The sequence below is a fragment of the Aulostomus chinensis genome, chromosome 3, assembly GCF_037954235.1.
Source record: "Aulostomus chinensis isolate RoL2024-O1b breed Wild chromosome 3, RoL_Achi_v1.0, whole genome shotgun sequence".
In the NCBI taxonomy this organism is placed as follows: domain Eukaryota; kingdom Metazoa; phylum Chordata; class Actinopteri; order Syngnathiformes; family Aulostomidae; genus Aulostomus; species Aulostomus chinensis.
Genome location: NC_141322.1, coordinates 22,937,004 through 22,960,222, shown reverse-complemented (window position 1 = coordinate 22,960,222; position 23,219 = coordinate 22,937,004). Strand labels below are relative to the sequence as shown.

Sequence of the window (23,219 nt, the reverse complement as noted above, 5' to 3'; positions counted from 1 at the left end):
TTTACCTCAGCTAAAAAATATAACTTGGAAATCTTATGAATTACCGTCAACTTCTGTCATATATTTGAATAAAATTCATTTCAGACACATGCGTTTTCACATCAATAATCCTTTTTTGGGACTTTTTTTTTTTTACCCGACAGAACCAGGACATCAATCTAAAAATCAATGTTTGGTTCTTAAAGTTCAACTGATAGGCAAACCACATTCTAAATATGGCTTTACTTCTCTGACATATTTGGTTTCCATGCAGCAACAGTGCTGCAGTCACGACTGTCACCAGCCACACGGTGGTTTGATAGATCAACAATATTCAAAACGCCATGCCATAAATTCACAATGTTCCTCTTTAAGAATTCGTTTTTTTCCCCCTTGTGTTAAGTTTATACAAGAAAAAAAGTTTTTTCAAACCACTTTTTTAGCCAGCATGGAGCCATCATCTTACTGATATTGTCCCAGTATTTACCAGTGCTACTACAAGGAAGCTCCAAAATGTCAGCCGGATTAAAAAACCTGTTCTCACTGCCCATATGAGTAGTTTATGTTATAGCAGTTAAGGCAGAAAGTAGTCTTCATCACGGGCAGTGTCTTCTTCATCAGTACATCTGTGTGTATCTAATATTATACTGTGTGTTCATGCATGTGTTTGCGTGTGATCATCTATTCTCTGTTCTGATTCAGTATGGTTGACAGTGAGGCTATGAAACAGATCGAGCAGCTAGACTGGTTCAAGTGTTGTGTTTGCTGGAGAATATTGATTTGATATATTGGTTTTTATAAGCAGACGTCTGTGGGCTGCAGTTCGGGGGAGTACAGACATAGATAGTGGAACAGTGCTGATGCAGTGCAGTGCACAGTCTGTCATAATAAACCATGTGTACTTCTTTTTAGTCTGTTAGTTCCTACACAAAGACAGAATGAGTGTCACACATGGTGATTTGAATGAAATCAGTCAGTCAGTGCTTGAAAGCGAGTTACGAGGTCCCGTCGCTCCAGTGTGTGGCCCATTCCTTTTTATGAACAATTCCAGACTTCTCAGTCTGGAACTGTGGCCGGTCCTGGCGAGGGATCTTCACCGCGTGGTGCTGAGGCAGTTTGTCTTTGTAGTGCGCCCGTCGGAAGAAGCCACACTGTCGGCCGCAGGATGGACGGAGGAGCGAATGGGCAGAGGGAAATGAAAGGAAGAAATGAACAGAATTAACTGATGGTACATCTATGAATATTGTTGCTGATCACCTGAAGTTTTGGCCTTAATATCGTCAGATTTCATTGCCTCTGACGGATGGGTCATATCGGCACAAATGTTGGCTGATCTTATTTCTATTAATATTTTGATGTTGCTAATGTGCTTCTGTATTTCTTTACCGTTATGTAAATTTTGGGAATTCATAAAAAAAAAAAAATAGGGAAACTACTGAGTGTACGTGGTGGCATATTAATCTATTCATTATACAATTACTGATTATATATTTATGATTTTGGTAGTTTTGGTCCTCCGTATAAGCAGAAGCAGCGATGAAAAAAAAAAGTTTATATAAAACCACCAGATACGTTGAAACAGGTTCACCTTGTGACTCTTTACTCCACAGATCAAAATGCATGACTCATGCAGTTAAACAGAATTCAGTCATAGTTAAGACATTCGCCAGTTCATCTTGGTCAATACATCGACACTGAAATGTTTTTACTCCGTAATATTGCCAGCATCGGCTAGTTAATATTTCATGTCTTGTTTCAAGTCAGCTCATTTTTTCCAGCAAACTAACATCTTCTCTCGATCATCTCAGATCATGAGAAGTAAAGCGATGATTCCTGAGTTTTCTATTTTTATTAAAGGAGACATCAACCAACAAGCAGAAACGCTGAAGTGGTGTAGATGAACAAACCAACAAATGTGCCGTTAATATAAATGCACAAGAAGAAACACAAAGTCTGATCCTAATCAAAGTTCATTCTGGCATCTGTGTGCGACCAGTTGATCATGCCATGCTGGTACGACGCTAATAAACTGTGACAAGCAAATCAGTCGATGAATATTCCTTTTTTTAGAGGGATGCCAGAATGAGCGAGTGAAGATTATCATCAGTAACAGCAAGAGCACAACACACAGCACAGCAGGCATCTCAAAGCCCTGAGGTGGAGGTGGCTGGGTGGCGTTCAGGAGAATAAAAGCTGCATAAAGGATGAGGTTTCCATACAACAAAAGATCATATTGTTGCCAGCAACAGTGAATGGTTAGCCTGTATGATGCGGTACGGGCCAAATGTTTGATTGGGGCAAAAAAAAGACGCCACGGTCTGTGTTTCTCTACGCACTGCAGCCCTGTGAAAGACCCTAGCTTTGTTAAAATTTAATCTTTTTTAACTGACACAAAACACAGGCTGTGCCTCACTGCTCCACTCTGCTGCTGGTTAATTAGCTTGTAACCTGACTGAGAAACCTGCCATTACTTCATTTCAGAGCTAACTACAATTGGAGGGTTTGCACATGTAATTAAAAGACTAGCTTACTCCCTGTATGGAGGCTGGTCCTGGATGCTCTGAGTGTTCAACTGAAGCTGCAATTTGGGGAAGTTCCTGGTGACCTCAGGACTCCAAATCAGGACCATCTCTTCATTGCATTTTAATGCCTCCTACATTCTTTATGAATATTTTAGTATAAAATGCATTTCTAGTCTTTAGGGCATAATAAGTTGAGTAAAAACTTTGCGACTTCAAGTCCGTGGAACTTCAGGTGTGAATGCAACCTCACTATGCTGGGTGAGCTCCCACTCATTCATCATCCCAATTCATCGATGCATTTGGGTTTGGGTGTCATCTTACAAGCTTCAGTGATAGTGAAAACCACCAGCCACACCACAGAGGGGTGAGCAACAACAACTGTGTGTGAGGAGTTTACCGCTAGGAGGGAGGAAGAGGAGGGGAGAGCAGGCCAGACTTAAATTCTTTATCATTATAGTTCTGAGGCCTGCTTCTCCACCTCCGAGGGTTGGACCCCCAAATGGGCATGGTGGTACTCCGTCTCATAGTGTGGGCGTGGCTTGCTGCGTTTGAAGAAGCCACACTGGGGCACAAGATGACCACAGGGAGGTGGGAAAACAATAGGACAAGGGATTTAAGAGAGGATCCCCAGATGGAATTGAGAGAAGACAAAAAAGAGAGAGGACAAGCACATGTAAAAAGGAGGAAAGGAACAGATGAGAGTGAGCTGGAGGAATGAAATGACTATCCAACAGTACAACGCACATAGAAAATTCAACCAGACTGGAAAATGACAGTAAATGCAGTGGAGTGACAGGAATGAAGCATATGTTCGTGCCCTGAAGTGCTTTTATCAATATGGCCTTGAAGATTTTTATATCATGACCAAACACTCTTTATATTTGATGTTTGAAAATGCAGTTTTAGAGGGTACAAGTAAGAGATAGGTGTTTTACCGTCCACAGTATGCCGACCAGAAAAGTCAACAGAAGGATGCCTGCCAGGACAGCAATGACAATGATCCACCAGGGGATCCAGTACTGATCAGTAAGACCAGGCTCAGGGTAGATCATCACTGGAACCTGGAGATGAAGGGAGAACCAGATCAAGGTGAGGCAGGCCTCGTCATCACACTACATTAGTGACAGTAAGTTTTGCTGAATTATCCTTGATATTTGTCTGACTTCAGCTACTGCTAGTAAGGCTTAATTGAAAAGGAGAGAGAGAGAGAGAGGGAGGGAGGAAGAGAGAGAGAGAGCATGACTATATGACAGCCGTGTAGTGAAGTCTGATATGATGACAGCCCTATAGAGCTGAGGACCTGAGCAGCAGCATCCTTCAGGAGCAGGTGTTTGATGCTGGACTTCACGGTGATGTTTGCTCTGATCAGCAGCTCAAGAGCGCTAACCGCTGAGAACTCCTGAGAGAGAGAGAGAGAGAGAGAGAGAGAGAGAGAGAGAGAGTGAGAGAGAGAGAGAGAGAGAGAGAACCAGTTTGTAGACTCATTGAAACTGATGATACTTTAAGCATATTCAATATGATTGAACTTGCAATTAACTTAAATGCAGTCCGACATGACGCAACATCCACATCGCGTTCTGTGATCAAAGCTGGCAGCTGCTTCCACAGTTTGCTCACTGGCAGTTATCATGCATTAGTGTGCATGTATTTCTTTATTTGGCTTCGTTTTGTCAGCTACAAATTGAACCTTACAGTAAAAGTGCTTAGAGTAACTGTGGTGCAACTGTTTAACCGACGCTGGGATGGAGTGCCGTGAAGTAACAGATGAAGGCTGAATATTTTACCTCGATGAAGCTGCTGTTCCACAGCTTGGCGTGGATCTTGAGGACAGCTTGGCCGGAGAAGCTGTGGAGGGGGCACTGGAAGAGCACACAGCGAGCTGACCCCAAGAGACAATCCTGAGAGATGAGGTGACAAGTGAGAACTCTGGGAAGTGTTTCCAAATTAATTTAGAAGAGCACACACAGTCACAAAATCATCACATATACTGTATGTCACTGCAGCTACATTATAAGGGATTCATTTGCCAGTATGAATGAACAGATGTGCATTATTTCCTCCCTTCCCTCTTCTCCAATCTCTCTATCTTCCCACCCTCTCTCTTTGTCCCTCCAGCCCTCTCACCAATTTCAGTGACTTGCGTCTCTCTGAAGCTGCCACAGCCGGCGTGGTTCGTCCCACGCTGCCTTTTGTCATCACTGGTCCTTCATCTTCTGGGTAAGAGCGGCGTGTACGTTCAGCCTGGTGGTGTGTGGTTACATGCAGATATGGCTCAGTTACTACAGATTTTTGAACAAAAAGCATTAAATTGAACATGGACATGATGTCAAAGTCTTCTCGTGTGACCAGGAACATGATGTTGGTATGCAGTGAAGTTGAACTCATATGATAACACGTTTGCCTTGTTTTGTTTTAAAACAGTAAGTAAATTATTATCACTTGTTGTCATTTGCTAATCAATTGTTTCCAAAAGAAATCCATTTTCTCTCAAAAACATTGGAAAAGGCCCTGAAAATTAGCTAACCTGAAAATGGCATGAAGTTGCCTCAAAAGCAAGAAGCAAGAAAAAGAGAAAATTACCCCCAAAAAAACAGAAAACAATCTTACAGATTGTTGAAATTATAAATTCTAAGGGGAAACAAGTATTTTACTGACACGCTTCATTCATCATTGAACATATCTGCTACTATTAATAATAATATCAATAATAATAAAGTTTTTTTTTTTTTAAAGGATGAGATATTAACTGCATTGCTTACCGTGTGATTGACAGTCTGTGGCGGCTCTACATGCACTGAGCTGTGTAGCTTCAGAGGATTCAAGGCCTCTGTCGGGGTGCAGTGTGTGTCTGAGTGACCCTCAAAATTCAGGCTAGTAGGGTACAGCAGCCATTTGCCGTTGGACAGTTCATATGGCCACATGATGTTGAGGAAGGCGGAGCCAAAGGTCTGCAGTGGCTGACCCGGGTTAGCGACCTGAAAGAAGGAAATAGATGAGGAAAGTGTTTATTCTTTATGGCAGATTTTTGTTGTAATAAATATATATTTTGTTCAATTTTGGCACATTATATTATGATGTGCTTTTCCCCAGCTCTATCAGTATGTACACATGCTCACGGAGTAAAATAAGCCCGCCTCTGACACACACACTCATGTTCCTCACCACAAACTCAACATCGACAGGGCTGCCGATGTCCTCAAGACTCGTCATGGCGCTCTCTCCCCTCACGACGCCGCTGAAGAACAGCTGGTGAGGACGAGCCAGTCTACGGAAAAACACAATCACACCGGTCGGTCAGACAGCTGCACACACACTCACACACCTTCCTTCATATGGCTGAAAGTGTGTGTCTCCCAGCAAGCCTAAGCCTGTGTCAATCAAATTATTATCACATTTATTTGTAGAGCACCAACTGAACGGATGTTATCTCAACTCACTTTATAAATGTACAACAACATCTCCAGCATCAGTAATAATACAATGACATATCTCTGAATCAATTACAGCGCTGACATTTTGCTATTGAATATTCTCTTAATTTCATTCATTTGACGTGTGGCCATAAAGCCAATGAACCAATGACCAAATGTCTTTTGCAAGACACAGACACGTTTCACTCACCCACTGACAGACAGAGGGAGCTCTATCACAACTTTAGCGAACGCTTTAACAGGGACCAGGTCAGGTTGCTCGCTGATACTGTGAACAAAAAAAACAAGACGAAACGCCAGATGGTTCATCATTTCATTTCCGTGATAAAGTGATGATTGACATTTTGGAGTTTTCAATGTATAAGACTCACGTAGTCAGTAGCATATCCACCATCAACTGAGTGGTCTCGATTGTGATGTTTGTGCTAAGGTTGATGGAGAATGTAAGCTGAAAAGGACACATTCAGTCAACATCAGTCATAAAACAGGACTAATACCACAAAGGCGTGACAGGATGCTGCAGGAAACTGGATCAAGATATCCAAGTTTCATCTTTTAATCAATCTTTACGACTGAACGTCCCACCTTAGTGTCTCGTTTCATTGGATTTCCCAGGTCACATTCCACTTGGGAGCCATTCTGGTTGGCTTGACACCTCATCTACATTCAGCCAGGATACCAAAGTTTATTAGCAACATAACAATATCAGGGAAAAGCACAGTTCAATATCACCATACAGTTGAACCATTCGCATCACAGGTGTTACTATGTTTAACTGTTAGTCTGAGGCAAAGATGAATTCCTGTTCTAAATGATCCCGATGATATTCTGATTGAAGTTTAAATACCTGTGGCGGTCCCCTGGAGCCGCCATACGACAGTGGTTTTGGCAGTGAGAGGAGCAGCTGAGCAGCGTGGGCATCATCTCCATCATCCGGGTGAAGCGGGTCAGAGGGCATGTTGGTGACGGTGATCTCCAACACCACCAGCCGCTGGTCGGACAGGGAGAACACCGGCACGTCATCCTCATCTCTGCATGAACACAGGGAAAATCAATGACGAGGGAGGTAAAGTCTTCAAAAGTTTTACATCAACACATACAAATTATATTTATTTTTCATCTACTAACATGACTATACTGATCAATAATCAATACAACTGTCACCTAAAGAGAAACAATAAGTTGTATATGGATACACATATTATTCAAAGTATGTCATTGGGGTGTGGGTTGGTAGGCAACAGTTTCTCGGACAACAGTTAAGAACATCCAAGCAACAGGGTGAGCTATGGGGATACTAACGTTGGCAGAGGGGTGAAGAGGTCAGAGGTCAGGGTTCTCGTTCCAAACCGGTAGCTTAGTTTCAAGTTGCTCTGACAGATTTTGTCGGGGCCGCATCCTTCCCGCAGGAAATTCACCTTTGGTGGGAAAATGACACAGATGTTTATGTTTGGAGTATCAAATGGAATGTATGCTAAATCTGGATCATTACGGCTAAAATAGCCACCAAGTGCTGAGAATGCAAAACCATTGATGCAGGGTGTGTGTGAGAGGGTAATAAAAAAAAAAGCCTCAGCTAAATTAACTTTCTGAATATATTTTAATTTCTCTCGCAGCTCTAAAACAGAAAGAACCAACTCCCAAATCTGAAATCATTCAGTAAGCTGTCACATCTACATAAAACCGTCCTGATCAACAAAAACGAGCGTATTGTATTGCGGAATCAGTATCTAAGCCGAGTATTTAATGATTTTTCTGTGTTCAGCTTTTACTTGAAACATTTTACAGATCCAAAAGTTTAAAAAAGCGATGTGTCAAAGCTGTGACCTTTTTAAATATTAAACGATTATCTATTTTGGAACTGACCTCAGAGAGCAGCGTGTTAGATGGGGTGAGACTGAGTACAGGAGCCAGTTTCTCCAGTCTCTTGGCAGCTGAGTGCCTGCGTGGTGGAACAGGCTTGATCGTATGGGTTATCGCCAAGGAGATGGGACGCAGTTTGTCACCAATGTTCTCCTGCATGGGAGAAAGAACAAGAGCCACATAGAGAAGTCCATTTGTAACGGCAGGTTGAGAGTGTCTCACTGTTGTGTCAGGAAATGATGGTGGGGGAAAATGTATGGTCACGGTGAAACGTGGCTGTACCTAAACTATAAATACAGATGGGAAAGCAGTGTTTGCATTCTCCTGCTATTTGCTGCAGCAGCTCTTAGTAAAATGCCTGGCACATGATCTGAATATATTAATATACCCACTGGATTTTGATCCAAAAATTCAAAGGACAAAAACATTTTTAGTCATACTGTATATTGTTGTATGGGTGGATAATGTGACCAAGGATTAATGGATATTTCTTTTCAGTCTGACTTTAAGGTCACCAAATTATGTTAAAAAAAAATGCATTGTACATTTGGCTCCAAAGAAAAGAAAAAGTTTATTATAGATTGTTTTAATCTCACTGACATTGATCTGGAAGACAGCAGAGGTGCATGCAGGGAAATGCTGGTTCTTCAGCTCCACCTCTTCGGTCTGAGTGTACTCAGGCTCTAGGGAACTGCGCCCCAGGAAGTTAACGCGATGCGGAAGACCAAGCTTCCTACGTTCGGTGTCAGCTTCAAAGTGTACCACCAGGGCTTGAAAGAGGTGCAGAAAGAGAGAGAGAGAGAGAGAGAGAGAGAGAGAGAGAGAGAGAGAGAGAGGAATGGAACACAAATGTCAGGACACACACGGAGAGCACTTACAGAGCCCACCAGGGGCAGAAGGTATATTAAGACCCCTTCTAAGGGAATACAGTATTGTGCAGCTGTGATTTAATTCTTTCTAGTGTTACCACACATGTGAGGTTACAATGCAAATAGAAAATGACGTCACTCAGATGGATGATATGAAGAAGAAAAATGGTGAGACTTACTTATGTGAGGTGAGTAGTGAGCTGGGTGGGCCGTGAAAATGAAGCAGGCCTTAACCTCCATGCTAAAAAAAAGTCAGAGAGTGACCAGTGAAACATTTGACACGTGTTAGTGCTCTTTTGATAAGATTTTGAAGAAGAAACAGCTGGTTTGTAGTATCAGTGCTTACCAGACTCCATCTCGACCCTTACAGTTGTGCTGCTCCAGATCGATGTACTGAGGATCTACAGAAACATCTCTGAACACATGGATGACTGGACGAGACCTTGGGGACAAAAATGTGTGTGTGTGGGTAGAAAAAGTAAGATTAACTGATGGTTGAAAGGATATTCAGGAAGCAGAAAGAATTCTACTGCCTGAATTACATTTGTATCGTTAAAGTCTGCTTAGATATCCTGATTTTTATATTTGAAAATATGTAAAGAGGAACACTTGGGCCTTTATATGTTATGCATCAATTCGAACCTCATCTCAGAGAAATATGTGAAATGACGACCAAGATGACCACGACCTCTTAGGACTAAAAGTGCGGCAGGCATTTTCTGTATTCTGGACTTACAAAGTCATACAGGCGAGGAAAAAAACATTTGATGAGCTCAAAACTGCTGTTTGTGAGTACTTGAAAGGCAAAATATACAAGTAATGCTTTAAGAAGCTTGTAGGATTTCAGCACAGAAACACTTGATTTAGGTTAGGAAAACATCATGAAGAAGGTTGAAGTTTCCAGAAGCTGCATGAAAAGACTCAAATGGCTTCCATGGAGCTGCTGTGTAATTTTAACATATTATGTGACATGGTAGCAATAAATATTTGGTACAAACATATCTTTGTGAGAGCGCCATGGTCAAGTGTGTTATGGCAATCCTTTCCATGATCTAATCAGGATTTTCAAACACTTCTTACCTGAAGAGAACCACTGAGTCATTCAGAGAGCCCACTGCAATGTCTGGATAGTGATTCTTATCAACATCCAAACCGCCTGAAATGGAGTATCCAAAACGTTTCACGTCAAAGTCTTGGCCGTCCAACACCTGATGGTATAAAGACATTACTTTTATTTATTCTCTTTCCTGTTAAAGCATTAATAATCTGCTGAATGCATCTCATCACTCACCTGAGCAGGTTTCGTTTCAATTCCCGATTCTGAGCCTCTGTAGATGTAAACCTTTCCGTCTCCATCAAATGGAGCTCCAACAGCAATATCTGCACACCAGGAGGATCGACTGAGTGTTAGACCTGTGCGTGACTGGAGCTAAACATGTGGTTCAGGGCACAATATACATTTGAATGATGAGAACATGAAGCCAAGCAGCATTCACTTCATCAATATACAGAAATCCCACTATAAACAGAGAAGGCATGCGTTGAAAAAAAAAATACACTTTACTGTTTTTTCTCCTTTATCAGAAAAAAATCAATTTTTTTTAAAGAATTTGGTCTTTATTCGTTTCTCTGGCATATTAGATTTGTTTCTGCAGGAATTTACCTGAATTATTCACCCAACAAAAAGCAGCAATCAACTTTCATCCACACCTTGTAGTCATCATTCTCATTTTCCCAACACTGGCAGGTACAGGGCTTCTGTGCGAACACATATTGCTCTCACCTTGATATCCATCCTGGTCCACATCTCCGATGTTGCTGACCGTCATGCCAAACATGGAATCATAGGTACCATTGAGGCGGATCGGTCGAGCCTGATCGTCCCAGTGGCCAAAGGGGTTCAGGTACACATAAACTGCACCGCCAATCTCTGCTTTGCGGTCAAAAAAGTTAGGAGCTCCCACGATCAGGTCAGTCCAGCTTAGGTCAGGAATAGAGTTGGCGATTAAAAAAAAAAAAAAATTACACATTTAATAACCTACAACATGTTGTGTTTTGGTTTGCTTCCCATATTAAGATGTAACATTTCCAGCTGAACTGATTATGTGCCGGTATCCATATCTGGAAATTGGCACCTTTGCTCAGCTATCCTTTTTTATATATATATATATATATATATATATATATATATATATATATATATATATATATATATATATATATATATATGTCCAATAGTTGAAATCCCAAATGGCAGGTTACACTCTTCAACATTCAGACATGTGTTGTTTGACCAGGCGTTTCCTCAAACTAGTTGCATGATGTTGATGTTGTTTGCATCAAATCTGAAAAGCGTAACTATACTTGAGACTGCTTTTGGCTCATGGCATTCCTATAGGGGTGATGTAACATGTTCTTACTTGTGAATCGCTACTTGACAATAGTGACGTATCATGGCTGGTACTCTTATAAAGCATTGAGCTGGGTACCAGTTCTAAGCAATGATGTTACAAATCATTCTTACACACACTTTTAAGTGTTAGAGACATCGATCTGCAGCGAGCCGTGAGTTACTAACCAAGAGATGTAAGGAACGGGAGGATGAGTTTAATTCTATCCTTGTTGGGTTTTTAATGGTTTTGTGGCAACTGTGCACCCACTCTCATTTATATCATCGTCTCCTCTGTTTCATTATCTCTCACCCATCTTTGTTGAGATCCGTAGTAGCTATTGAATAGCCGAACGATGACGCCAGCTCCTCTCCCCAGAAAATGTGCTGCGGTACTAGCCGATAAACGTTGTCCTTCCGCAGCAGCAGCACTGCCCCAGTGTGATTAGCCCTGGGTGCACCAGCCACAAAGGTCAGCTCTCCAAGACTCATTATTCCCATGGCCGAATCTACAGAGAACCCTGGAAGAAGAAGACAGCCAGGACGGAGGAGCAGAAAGGGTCAGGGGTTACTATTGACCATGGGAGCTTCTGTTAGTGCAGCATGTTCTGTTCATCTTCTTGCTAATGAAATGTGTGTCTAAAGTGACTATTGATTTTATGCCAAACTGGTGATGGGTCTATGTGTCCTGCATGCTCTGCTAGGCGAGCGAATGGTTGTGTGTCTACTAGCAAAAAGGAGAAGGCCTGATTTTGATATTAACAGAGGGAGGTCTAGTGCCTTTTCTCTAACTCACTCACAAGATTCATGATGCAACAGCTCTGCATCAGCTGCCTTCAGTGACAGCAGTATGTGAACGTAGTGGGCGCACATTAATCAGATTTATAACCTAAAGCTTCTTCTCCTTTGTAGTCTTTGCAAGCATCTTGTGTGTGAGTGTGTACAGGAATGTGAGGATGTGCTTGCATATAAATCAGATAGGGAAAAAGGGAGTGGAAGGGGGAGGTGTGTTTGCGTGTGTGTTGTGAAATCTTCTTACCACGCAGTAAGAAAACAAGACATCATGTTCAAGACCGCATGCAGTTGCTTCACTAATCTAAAACATGCAACGGGTTGTGGAGACGTGTAGTAGTGCTGAGTAAACATGCAGAAGGAGACAAAACAGAGACAAACGCTGAGCAGCTTCATGGTGGCAGGTGTGGAATGCAACAGCCTGCATCAGAGGGGAGAAGCTACCTTCGCCACACATGGTGGCTTTTTACACACGCGCTCGCTAGAAATAGCATCGCTGTAAAACTAAACCAGGGATGGAAGCTTAATTCTGCAAACAGGCCAGTTAACAACATGACCTTGTAACAGTTTTACAGCATGAACCAGCATTGGTCATTTTAATAAACTGTGTCAGCTTATTTCATGAACCAAAGAGTTTCTTTTTTTAACGGGAGCCATTACAATGTTTTTGCTCTTTAAGTCTCTAAGGCTCCATTTGGTCCCTTCTCCTGTGGTGTAGAATATCTTTCTGCAAGTTTCTGTTTACCTCCAAAAGTATCTTCTTTTTTTTAATTCTTGTGATGTGTCAAGTTTTTATTTAATCAAAACTGAATGGTCATTTTTTTCTCTAAGCTCAGATTCACTCCATTTTGTTACCAAACTTTTAAAAAAGTAAATTACTAATATTCTATATATTCTATATATTATTTATATTATATTATTATATATAATATTACTAAGCATTTTTATGATTTAACTGACTTTACTATTTCACTGTTTTCACAGCTGTTTTTCCGTTCATCCCAGCAGCCTGATTTTTTTTCAACAACTAGAAACTGAAATATGATCAAGAATAAATAAAAAATAATAAACTCCTTTGGTGTTTTTTTGTGCTCTTTTTTTTTCTTTTTTGATAACAATTTACAAAAGATGATGGGCAGAGATGTTTTTTTCAGAATAGAGAGTTGATGTTATAAAACATTGAACACCAGGCTTTTTTCACCAAATTGTTTTGCTGCAGTTAACGTTTTGTCACCTGTTGGATGAAGCCACTTAGCGACCCTGCCTCTATTCAACAAACCACTGTTCTTGTTGATTGTGTCTAATGCTGTAACAGAAAACTACAGGAATCATGTGATATATGTACAGTAGGATTTATACATAGTTGAGAATTAGTAATAAGAAATCGCTACAGCAGCGTCTCTGTAATTTTAGTTAGCATGCAAAGGTGTGTTGTATTAGGATCAATGGAAGCATGTCAGTTATAAATGAAGGCTAAGATGTCATGTGGGCATTAGTGTTGCCAAGGAGATGGCTCAACATGGAGAGAGCGGGAGGGTAAGCAGGCCTGAAGGCATGTGAACAAAGAGATTTATAGTAGGTCCACCCATTCAGTGGAAAGTAATGACCAGAACCCGCAATAAACAATAAATAGGTTCTGTTGAGCAGACGATGTGTCGACGATGGGAAAATACCAAGAGATTAATGACAAAGCTTCAGCCAAAATCTTTCCGATACGCCTGTCTGTGAGAGTTATACCAGTCAAACGGTTACACTAGTAAAAAGTTTTAGTAGATCTACAACAATGGACAAGAACGCTACCACCAAGATACCCTGAAAGCTTCGGACACACACATGCAGACTAGAGACGGCAGAGGTCTACAGACAGCACAGACAAACTGCTACAAGAGACAGCCATCCGCCGAGTCAGCAGCTAGTCGGTGGCAGAAGAAATTAAATTAAATAAAATAATTAAATTAAATTAAATTAGACAAAGTTTAAACTACATTTTTGATGGCTGTCTCTTATGAACAGTAAAGTTGTCCCACATTGTGTCCCAAACAAACAGAGATTAAAAATCTATATACAGTAGGAAGACACCTGGTAGAATTAGCAGAGAGAGGAAGATGAATAAAAGTGTTGGACAACTTCCACTACAAGTCCAGTCCGGTCAAAACAATAACACCTCACGCCTACAAACCTAAGTAGCTATTATGAGCTACATCCTCAAAAGGTGTTGGCCGGCTGGCGGGCTCCAGAGTTTTGTACAGCAGCGCATCTTCAACTGGGCTAGCCATGAACAAGAGCCCTAAGGCCCGAGACAGGAAAAGGAAGACAGGAAAAGAGAAGGAGGGAAGGATGTGGGAGGGGAGTGATGGGGTGTTGAAATGGTGAAGGGGGGAGAAAAGAGTGAAAAGAGAGAAAAAAGGGGGAGACGAAGGTGCAGGTGAGACAGGCTGTGATTGACTGATTGATGTTTCGTCTTTGAGGTGGCGCAGCAGTTTTTCCCGCAAAAACCGCTGGGTCCCTGGTGGAGAAACAGCGTTTCATGGCTCAGACTGTACGCTGACATGTTTTCCTGTGCCTCACTTGTAGAAGCGAACAGCAGATGGAACCAGGGTGATAAATATGTTCCCTGTCTACCTTGGAAAGAAGGCAAGCCACAAATACTGGCATCATAAGTATTCATGTCACACCAGGAGAAAATGTTGACCATTTCCACAGAGGAATGGGTTCAAAATATGGAGCCAGATTCAGTAACTCACATACTGATAGAACAATCACTGAGGAATGACTTGTGTTTCTGTCTGGGCCAGTTTGGCAGTGCTTGGCGTTGGCCATGTTAGGGTACTGTACGAGCCATGGTGCCATCCCCCCTGGCCCTCTCTTCCTCTCCTGTGCACAGGCAGCAGTGAGCAGGGAGGGCGACTCCTACCCAGGTAACTGTGAGAAGGCACAGGGATGAGCTGGGCATTAAGTTGTTTCTGATCTGCCACCTCGTAGGGTCCGTCGTCATAGTAACCGAGGTCAAGCAGAGTCTGGTTTAGGAGTTGGACACGCATTTCACCTGGAATGGAAATATGTGAGGCCACAGCACAGTAATAATAAACATTGGCACGCTCATACATGCTGCACACGAGACACACACACACACACACACACAAACAACAGCATCTGTTCATCTAAATCTCTACACTTGTGATGATGGAGCTGAAACTGAGGTGGCAGCTGTGCTTTCAGAGTGAATTCAGAAACTCAACCATAACATTCACACACCATGTTTGCTGTGATGCAGTGAAGCACTGTATTGACCATGTGTGGTAAACTGCATCCTTTGATTAAGCGCTTGCCACTGCTCTCCCAATCATGAGCTGAGATTTCTAAATAAATTAGATTTCCTTAACAGATTGGTTTGCTTCTCTAAAGTAAAAGATACAGTGCATCTATTGTTCATACAAATGTACCACCTTAAATTCAAGACCTCGCCAAATGAGTTCTCACAATGGGCTGACCTCATCCCCACCAGGTAAATCTCTCTGAGTGTCTTTCCTGCGCTGCCAGGAGGAAGCGTACTGAGCATCCTCTACGGGAAGAGCCTGCTTAGTTATGCAGACGTGCATGTGGATAAGTAGCTTCATCATGCAGTTCTACGAACTTTGCGAATGTTTGTCAGAGCAAAGCTGAAACACTGAAAGTCCAATGACAAGACACAAGGTTCCGTAATAAAGCTTCAAAATGTACAGTCCACTGTGAGAGGTCAACAGTAAGCATGGCATCTAAATCAGTGAATAATTCAAGATTAGAGCAGAGAAATGACATGAAATCATTTGAATATGATCATCCATTCCCTTGATAAAATTCTGGAATCAAGAGTGGCCTGTTCCATTTCTCTATGATTTTGTCTTGCTATGATCCAGCCTTCAACGGGCCAAGCAGACTCCATACCTTTCCAGTTGTAAGTTCCTGGAGCTCCAAAGAGAATGAAGTTGTTGTCTGGGGTGAAACTGACAGACAGACCCTGCTGACAGAAGCCAAACTGCTCATGTCCCTGCGGTCGTCCCTCACAGAACTTCCACTCCCCTCCATCCAGGTCATCCCGCTCGGTTAAGTCTTCACTCAGGACGTAGCATCGTCCAATGGGGTCACGCGTCTCTGAGGGTTGATTCACGCGCTGCCTGAGCTCATACAGGTGAGCGCAGGTCTGTGGAGGGACGCGGAGGTATGTTTTAGGTAAACACAGGGCCGGGTGTGAATTCAATCCAACATTTCTCATTCACCAAACAGAAAATTTATGATGTGATCTTTACTTACCACGACCTTCCCTCCAATCCCCTGGCTCTTGACAGTAACACCGAGCCACTGGTTGTCTTTGCTTTCCCTGCTCTTACTCACTGAGGGAAAACAAAAACAAAAATGTCACATTCAGAGCATACAGCCACCAAATGAACTGTTTGGGGTTTTTTTCAAGATGGAAGAATAAGTCAAGCTTAAACCATTTTAAACTCAGCAATGAAAACTGCAGGGAGTCTAGATAATGAAGTAATATTCCCAACTCACCATCTCCATCGATATCCACCCTTTCACAGTCGTACTCCTCTGGTGTGATTGGACACCTGAACAGGGCTCCTGGCTTACTGCCCCGCAACAGGCCCTGCCCTGCAGCCTGCGGCGCCCCCACCAGGATCCTAAAATAACATCAGCGATATTTAAACGTACAGAAAAATTATGGATGTGTCCTCCTGTGTCTCATGGCATGAATGATAAGTCTTTGTTCCATGAATTGTACGTCATCTGAAACCAGTTCCAACAAGTTTAACTACTATGATTAAATTTGTTGTTTATGGCCAAACTGGAAAAAAAAAAAAAGTCTATGAGGAGAGGCATCCTTTTATCTCTTATTTTGTAGCAATGTAAGTTGCTCCATTAGATTAGAATTAAATGAAATTTTGAAATTCCCTAAACGTAGGAATGCATTTATAGCCGCGGGTATGCTGTAAGACTGTTTAACTGTAACTATTTCCCTGATTATATTTTAAATTTACAGATTATTATTAATTTTATTGTCATCCCATTCTTGTCTTTGAAGAGTAGTGAGGGGGTAGATGTGTTGGTGGATGTTAAATGGAGGAAGGGGAGCTCTAACAAACGACCGTTGCAAACCCCATAATAAAACTTAGGTTTGTGTTCATAAACAGGAACAGATTCCATTAAATCAAATGTAATTATTATAATTTGGTTAAACACTGAAAAACTTTCCTGCAGACGTGATACCAGCCACATGTGGCTGGCTGTTCCGGGAGGCGGGATCATTGTTCATCGTCTGCTCTCATATTATTTTTGTCATGCACAATCTCATACAGCTGTGTTAGTGTTGTTCCTGCGACATCATTAACCCCTCTAATTATAACATCAGTTACAAGTGCAGGCAGAGAGCGCAGGAATCAACAATGATCCAAGTTATATTTCCTTAGAAGGTCATGAATATGCCCAGAGACCAGAGTCATTTGATTTGATTGACATATCCATGTATGAATTTAAATGGTCATAAATGAGGGCAGCAGCAATCTGGTCCCATCATTGACTGGCTCAATAAACACAACTCTACATGACGTAACAACGTGTTCGATATCACTAAATTTAGTCCAAATAGAAGTACGCAGCACAGGCATCAGAGAGGGAATCTAATCAGCACATTTGAATCAACTGGAGGGCTTCCACTGTAGTCAGAGGTTACCATGGTGATGATAACTGCCTAGTCTGTATGGAGTGAAAAGCAGTTCAGCAGAGAGACACATCTGCAACTGGCTTATTAGTAAAACTTGTGAGGCAAATTTTTATATTTTGAATAACTGCTATATTTTGCTGCTGAGCACAGAGAGCTGGGGGGGGTATTTATGGTGTTACTAGTGTATTTAATGCAGCATATTGAAGAAGACCCTTTTTAGATTCCTTCTCGAAAATGTAGGTCTCACTTAACTGTGGGACAGGTGGTTGTGCCAGTCACTTGGAGGAAAATGATGTGAAATGTATCTTCTTTTTTCTTTTCCTTAAAAAGTTACTTGGGGGACCGGAAATTTGTAGGTTTGTGGAAAATTTTGTGAGCAGCAAAGTTATTATAAAAAAAAAGCAAAACAAACAAACACAATTCTAGGATCTACCCTGCGATCTGCTCCAAAATGAAATGGGTCCTGCCTTGGCACCATTCTCCATCTCTCCACTAACTTCTTGAAAATTGGTAATTTTCTGTGTAACGGGCCCTTTTCAGCAGCCATTTTGACCTTTAACAGACAGATTAACACAGATGAAATTGATCATTGGTTCTAATGAGCATGTCACAAGTACTTCAGTATACGGTACAGGGCCATAATTAAAGTTATTAATTACACCTGTGTTTACTCTGCACTGGCAGGTGTAAATGAATGGGTCTTTCCCAGAGTCCAACGGCACTGAAAACACCAGTAAACGACTCCAGCTCAAATCCTGCGGTTACTAAACACACTGTCACAATTATCTTGTCTTGATTCAAACCAGCTCTGTGGAGTCAGTGTGTGCTGTATCTTGTCTGCGCTAGTATAGCGTGGCTATCAACACCCATCCCTTACTATCAAGGCAAGGAAAAGCTTTATTCTCAGAGAGGTGGTTGCTGATATTTTAGGGCCGGTGTCAATGCCCTCTGCCTTATTAGGAGCGGATTCAGGCTTGGATGCTATTTAAAAACTGAACGTTGAGCCACATTCCGCCTAACACCGTCAGCCATGGCTTATTCATGGAAGCGAGACATGGAGAAACAGAGGGAGAGGAGGAATGCAGGAGAATAGAGAAAAGAAAACAGTGAAACAAAGGGAGAGAATTAGAAAGAGAGGACTGAAGCACATAATCCATCTTAACCTTCAAGGTAGTTTGTACCGGCACATGTGTGAAATATCTCCATCAAGGACCACGCTTCCCTCAATATCTACCTTGTTATGTACACACTACTGTTCTCAGCTATCATATAAGTGGGTCAAACTCTGTATGAGACTACTTTTCATTTTTCCACCCTTTAAACCTCAGCACAGCATTATTATTTGGAGGTGAAAGGAAAGGGAGGGGGTGTAGTCCACCATCTTATGTTGGCTCTCTTTTATGTTCATCACACACACACACCAACCAGCAATGCATACCACCCAGACAGCTCGATTTTCCCCTGTGGGCCTTGTCTTTCCTGCAAATACCTCTGTTGGAGTGCAGCCGTGCACATCTCCAGAATGATTCTTCTCACCTTAATGAGTCAGATTCCCAAACTGCTACAAGAAGAAAGACATCTTGTAAAATAATGACTGGACATGACTGGTGGTCCACATGAAAAATGTCACTGAACAGCTTGTGCAAACAGGTGTAGAACAAAATGGATTGGGATGGGAAGTGGAAGAATATATCACTGAATAAAAAAGCTGATAATATCTGCTCCCCCTTATAACTCAACATTCCTGTGAGCTCTGCTTTATGTTCCAGAGATAACCTCCAGATATACATGCAGGTGTCAGAGTGTTGGGATAGAACTCCAACCCTCTTCAGCTGTTACCCCTAGTACTCAGGTCACTGTTTGGATGACTTGTGACTGAGCTGTTTTTGTTAGTCACTTTCAATGTGAAATATGAATTCTGAAAATGTAGGCAAGCACACACAAAGACAATCATTGGAATGAGTGAATGACAGGCTGTCAAGCTCCTCACTATGGCAACAGTCAAGTACCTTGCTACTAGAAGTTTGTTTGGATTTTTTTTTTTTTTTAATCAGAAGCATTCATAAGACTTTTCGCTTTCCACTCTAGACTAGTGAAGCGCCTAAGAGTTGATATTAGCTTTAGCAGATGCAATAGGCCTTCTCCTATACTGTTTGGGACCGCTCACTGAACTTGTAAAACACGGAAAAAGTTTGATATTATGTGACAGCTAAGTGATGTAGCTGTAGCACAGGTGCCCGATTTGACACAGATAAAATGTCACGTCTGAGTCATGTATTCACCCTTCACACGCTTCTGAGACCGCTTCATTGTTCCGGGTTGAGTCAGACAGTACGATCATCATCTCCACTTCCAAGATCATCTTTCAGTAAAGCCGCATTCGACATGGACCGTGCATGTGTGTGTGTGTGTGTGTGTGTGTGTGTGTGCGCGTGTGTAACCTGAGCTCAATTACACACAGTCCTTGTGAGCATACGGTTGTGCCGCTGCTGATACACTATGATCATGAAGGAGATAGCAGGATGTTGAGTGTGAACATGATGGAATGTATTGGAAAACACACATGCCATAAATGCACACCAGCATAACTTATGTGTGATTTACTTTGCAGGATTGCGCAAACACACGCACACACACACGCACACACACACAGATGAAATAGATTCAATCACTGCTCTGTCATTTACATAGTCTTTGTAAACTTCTTGATTTTCTTCCGAGCCTCATCCCTCTTGATGACCACCTCAAATAAAGGGGCTATAGATCATTCAAGAACAGTGTCTGAATCTTCCCCCCCAAAATAAAGAGCGAGCAGGTTTCAGGTGAAGGTATCTTCATGAAAGTTGCTCCCAAATTAGGGAATCACTGTTAGCTTGCATGCTAATGTTTGCCGATGGCAGTGAACAGAAATGATTGACGCTGGTGGAATTCTCCCTAAAGCTGCCCACATGATCAGCACTCTCTGCTTCCCATGAGGAGAACGGTGGCATGCCGTACCGCTGGGTTTGCTTCTTCAAATCAAAGTTGAAAATTCATTCAACTGTGACCCTGGCTGCCACTGACCTTTCAGTGCAAGCAGTGTGTTTACTATTTGCTAGCGTCTTTGTTCCTAAGAAACCTCCATCTTGCCTCAACAACAATAGACGCTGAGCTCTAGCAAGCTTAGATTCAAAGTAGAACCAGTGAAATAAAGATGCAGTCTTGGAATTGAATTGATCGAGACCAGCTGCCCGATCACGGACCTCATCAAGCTGTCAGTCATCCTTCAATCAAGTAATTGACACCAAACAAACGCAATGAATAAGGAGGAAAATCATTTTTATGGTCTGTATGTTTGAAGTTTTGTATTGGTTTATGAGCTAAACAACAGCACATTTCCCTTGACATTTATATACCTCAGTGATTTATAGTCTCCCCCTCCTCCATCATCAGGCTGATTCTCTTCCTCGCTGGCCATCACAAATACAACACAGACATGCACAAGACCCTCATTACATTTCTCATCCCCACGTGTTCATTGAAGGGAGCATGTGCAGTGACCCTAACGCTGATTCTCCCCACAATCCCATCCTCCCCCATCCAAAAAGGCTGAAACACACACACACACACACACACACACACACACACAATCCCTCTTCCCTCCTCCCCCACACATCCCTCCCTAAAGCCTCCAATCCAATAGTGACACTGAGAAAAGCTGGCAATGTGTCTGAATTTCAGAAAAGTGTCTTCGGTGTAGCTTGAAGAGTGGACAGTTTTACTTTCAATAACACGTCAAAAGGAAAAAAAAGATCAGAATTTTACGTTTTCACCTGGCGAAAAAAAGCATGCAAAGATGTGAACACGCATACATTTGAACAAGACGACACGTGCGCTGCTGTTGAAAATCATCCCAAGAGAATTGAATGTCTTTTTTTAGTTTGTTTGTGGAGTGAAACTATGTGTAATCAAAATAAAAACAATAGAAATGGATGAAAAATGATTTATGAAAGGAGAAAAGACTCTGACGCCTCATAAGCTGGCTTCATCGATCAGATAATTGAACTGAAATTTCTGAAAATTGTCAAGAAGACATTTATACATTTCCATTTATTATTGTACTCTATCAATATTGAATTGGTTTCTCATCCATTTTAGAGAGACAGACACACACTGACCAATTTGCTGTCAGAATTCTGATTGGAGTGGTTAACTATTCAAGGATGAAGGTTATCACTTTTATGCGCATCCTGGAATTGTTTTGCTCTCCCTTTCTCAAGCCCACCTTCAACACCAACTGTACAAAAACTGACACAGTGTAAAATCAAACAGACAAACACACACACACACACACACACACACACACCTTGTCTTGTCCTTTCTTGATAGGATCTGTATACATTGTATTCTTCTTAATTTACATCTTCACATCCTTGAGTGGCACGCTTATTGTGTTCTTTATAGAGAGCTATTTTGTACACCCTCTTGGTTTTCAAACCTCTCTTGCATTTGCTTTTTTTATTGTACAGTTTTCATTATTGTTTTTACAGTGTAAATAAACTTTACCCTCGACTCAGAAAAAAAGTCCAGGTATGTCCTTCCTCTAAGTGGAAATTAAAATGAGCAATTAAATATTAAATAAGTACTCCATCTGGATTTATAAAACCTTTTTTTTTTTCCAAGCGATGGCTGCCAAAGACCAGTAACACATGCGAGATGTTAAATGAAACACACACACAAAACATTTCCAGTATAACTTTGATGTTTTCAGGTTCATCACCCTCTCTGCTAATCTGTGGGCTCCCATTTGTTATCATCTGTCTGTCCGAGAGCAGCTCTACAGGATCAGCGTGGGGGCCAGTGGGCTCTTTAGGCCTGTTATTGTCCTGAAGCGATACAGTGACCTCTGACCTTGACACACAGACACATACACACGCAAAGGAAAACATGCTCAGGCATGCAGACATTAATAAAGGCGTGAGTGTAGAAATGAACCTGGATATTTATTCACACACATGCACAGATACACAGCAGACAACTGTGTAAACTAACAGGGATCAACACACTGACAGCAGCCCGTCTACTAACATCCACCGCAACAACCAAAGTTGCAAAACAGAGCCGTTTTCAGGAAGTTCCACTTCTACACCTGACTCCAGTTTCTCCTGAAAAGAATACGACAGCTGAGAATGAGGTGAACGTGGCTTGAATCATGAGCTCCGCGAGTGGTTGAGTTCCCTGGGCAGAGGAGAGCAGTGTTGTGTAATACACAATAAAGTCCAAAAAGAGAGGGACAGAAACAGCTGACAGTCCAAGCAAAATCCCCATCGGGGCACCGCGTTTCACTGGATGTGACTCAACATCCTGTTTAAGAGATTTGTTCATCACCTGGGCAGCTTCACTAAAAAAGACCATTGGAATTGTCATGCCACTCCGAAGATGTGGAGGCGATACAAGCACTTAACAACAATAGTAACCCCATCCTCACTCCACATGCATCTTTAACAACCCCTGAGCTCACCAGATGCCCCACTATTGATCATTCAGTGAACAGCCATTTTCCAGACATAGATGGGATAATGATTGGCCCTCAGGACCAAAGTGTAACAAGGACACAACCCCGACACCAGCACACCTCTGTTCTTTGTCATCACAGCCTTTCTTCTTCCCTTATCCATCTATTGATCTGTG

General features: G+C 41.9%; 1 protein-coding gene across 2 annotated transcripts in view; it reads right to left on the bottom strand.

Annotated features, from left to right (window-relative positions):
- itga7 (integrin, alpha 7) overlaps nucleotides 1-23,219 on the bottom strand; it is a 34,144-nt gene that overhangs the window by 1,281 nt on the left and 9,644 nt on the right. The window contains exons 2-25 of one of the 2 annotated variants that reach the window (XM_086199765.1): nucleotides 16,382-16,509; nucleotides 16,136-16,215; nucleotides 15,770-16,025; nucleotides 14,760-14,891; nucleotides 11,367-11,574; nucleotides 10,448-10,644; nucleotides 9,956-10,044; nucleotides 9,745-9,872; nucleotides 9,011-9,106; nucleotides 8,844-8,905; nucleotides 8,396-8,565; nucleotides 7,799-7,948; nucleotides 7,235-7,350; nucleotides 6,780-6,963; nucleotides 6,518-6,592; nucleotides 6,304-6,380; nucleotides 6,123-6,200; nucleotides 5,664-5,766; nucleotides 5,261-5,476; nucleotides 4,626-4,742; nucleotides 4,286-4,399; nucleotides 3,802-3,900; nucleotides 3,437-3,562; nucleotides 1-1,130 (exon numbers count right to left, since the gene is read on the bottom strand). The exon at nucleotides 1-1,130 is cut by the window's left edge and continues 1,281 nt beyond it. In XM_086199765.1, the coding sequence (XP_086055891.1) occupies nucleotides 975-1,130; nucleotides 3,437-3,562; nucleotides 3,802-3,900; nucleotides 4,286-4,399; nucleotides 4,626-4,742; nucleotides 5,261-5,476; nucleotides 5,664-5,766; nucleotides 6,123-6,200; nucleotides 6,304-6,380; nucleotides 6,518-6,592; nucleotides 6,780-6,963; nucleotides 7,235-7,350; nucleotides 7,799-7,948; nucleotides 8,396-8,565; nucleotides 8,844-8,905; nucleotides 9,011-9,106; nucleotides 9,745-9,872; nucleotides 9,956-10,044; nucleotides 10,448-10,644; nucleotides 11,367-11,574; nucleotides 14,760-14,891; nucleotides 15,770-16,025; nucleotides 16,136-16,215; nucleotides 16,382-16,509 (3,157 nt within the window). In that variant the 3' untranslated portion in view covers nucleotides 1-974. Of the gene's footprint in view, nucleotides 1,131-3,436; nucleotides 3,563-3,801; nucleotides 3,901-4,285; nucleotides 4,400-4,625; nucleotides 4,743-5,260; nucleotides 5,477-5,663; nucleotides 5,767-6,122; nucleotides 6,201-6,303; nucleotides 6,381-6,517; nucleotides 6,593-6,779; nucleotides 6,964-7,234; nucleotides 7,351-7,798; nucleotides 7,949-8,395; nucleotides 8,566-8,843; nucleotides 8,906-9,010; nucleotides 9,107-9,744; nucleotides 9,873-9,955; nucleotides 10,045-10,447; nucleotides 10,645-11,366; nucleotides 11,575-14,024; nucleotides 14,133-14,759; nucleotides 14,892-15,769; nucleotides 16,026-16,135; nucleotides 16,216-16,381; nucleotides 16,510-23,219 lie in introns of both variants that reach the window. The other variant, XM_086199766.1, reaches the window with a different exon arrangement.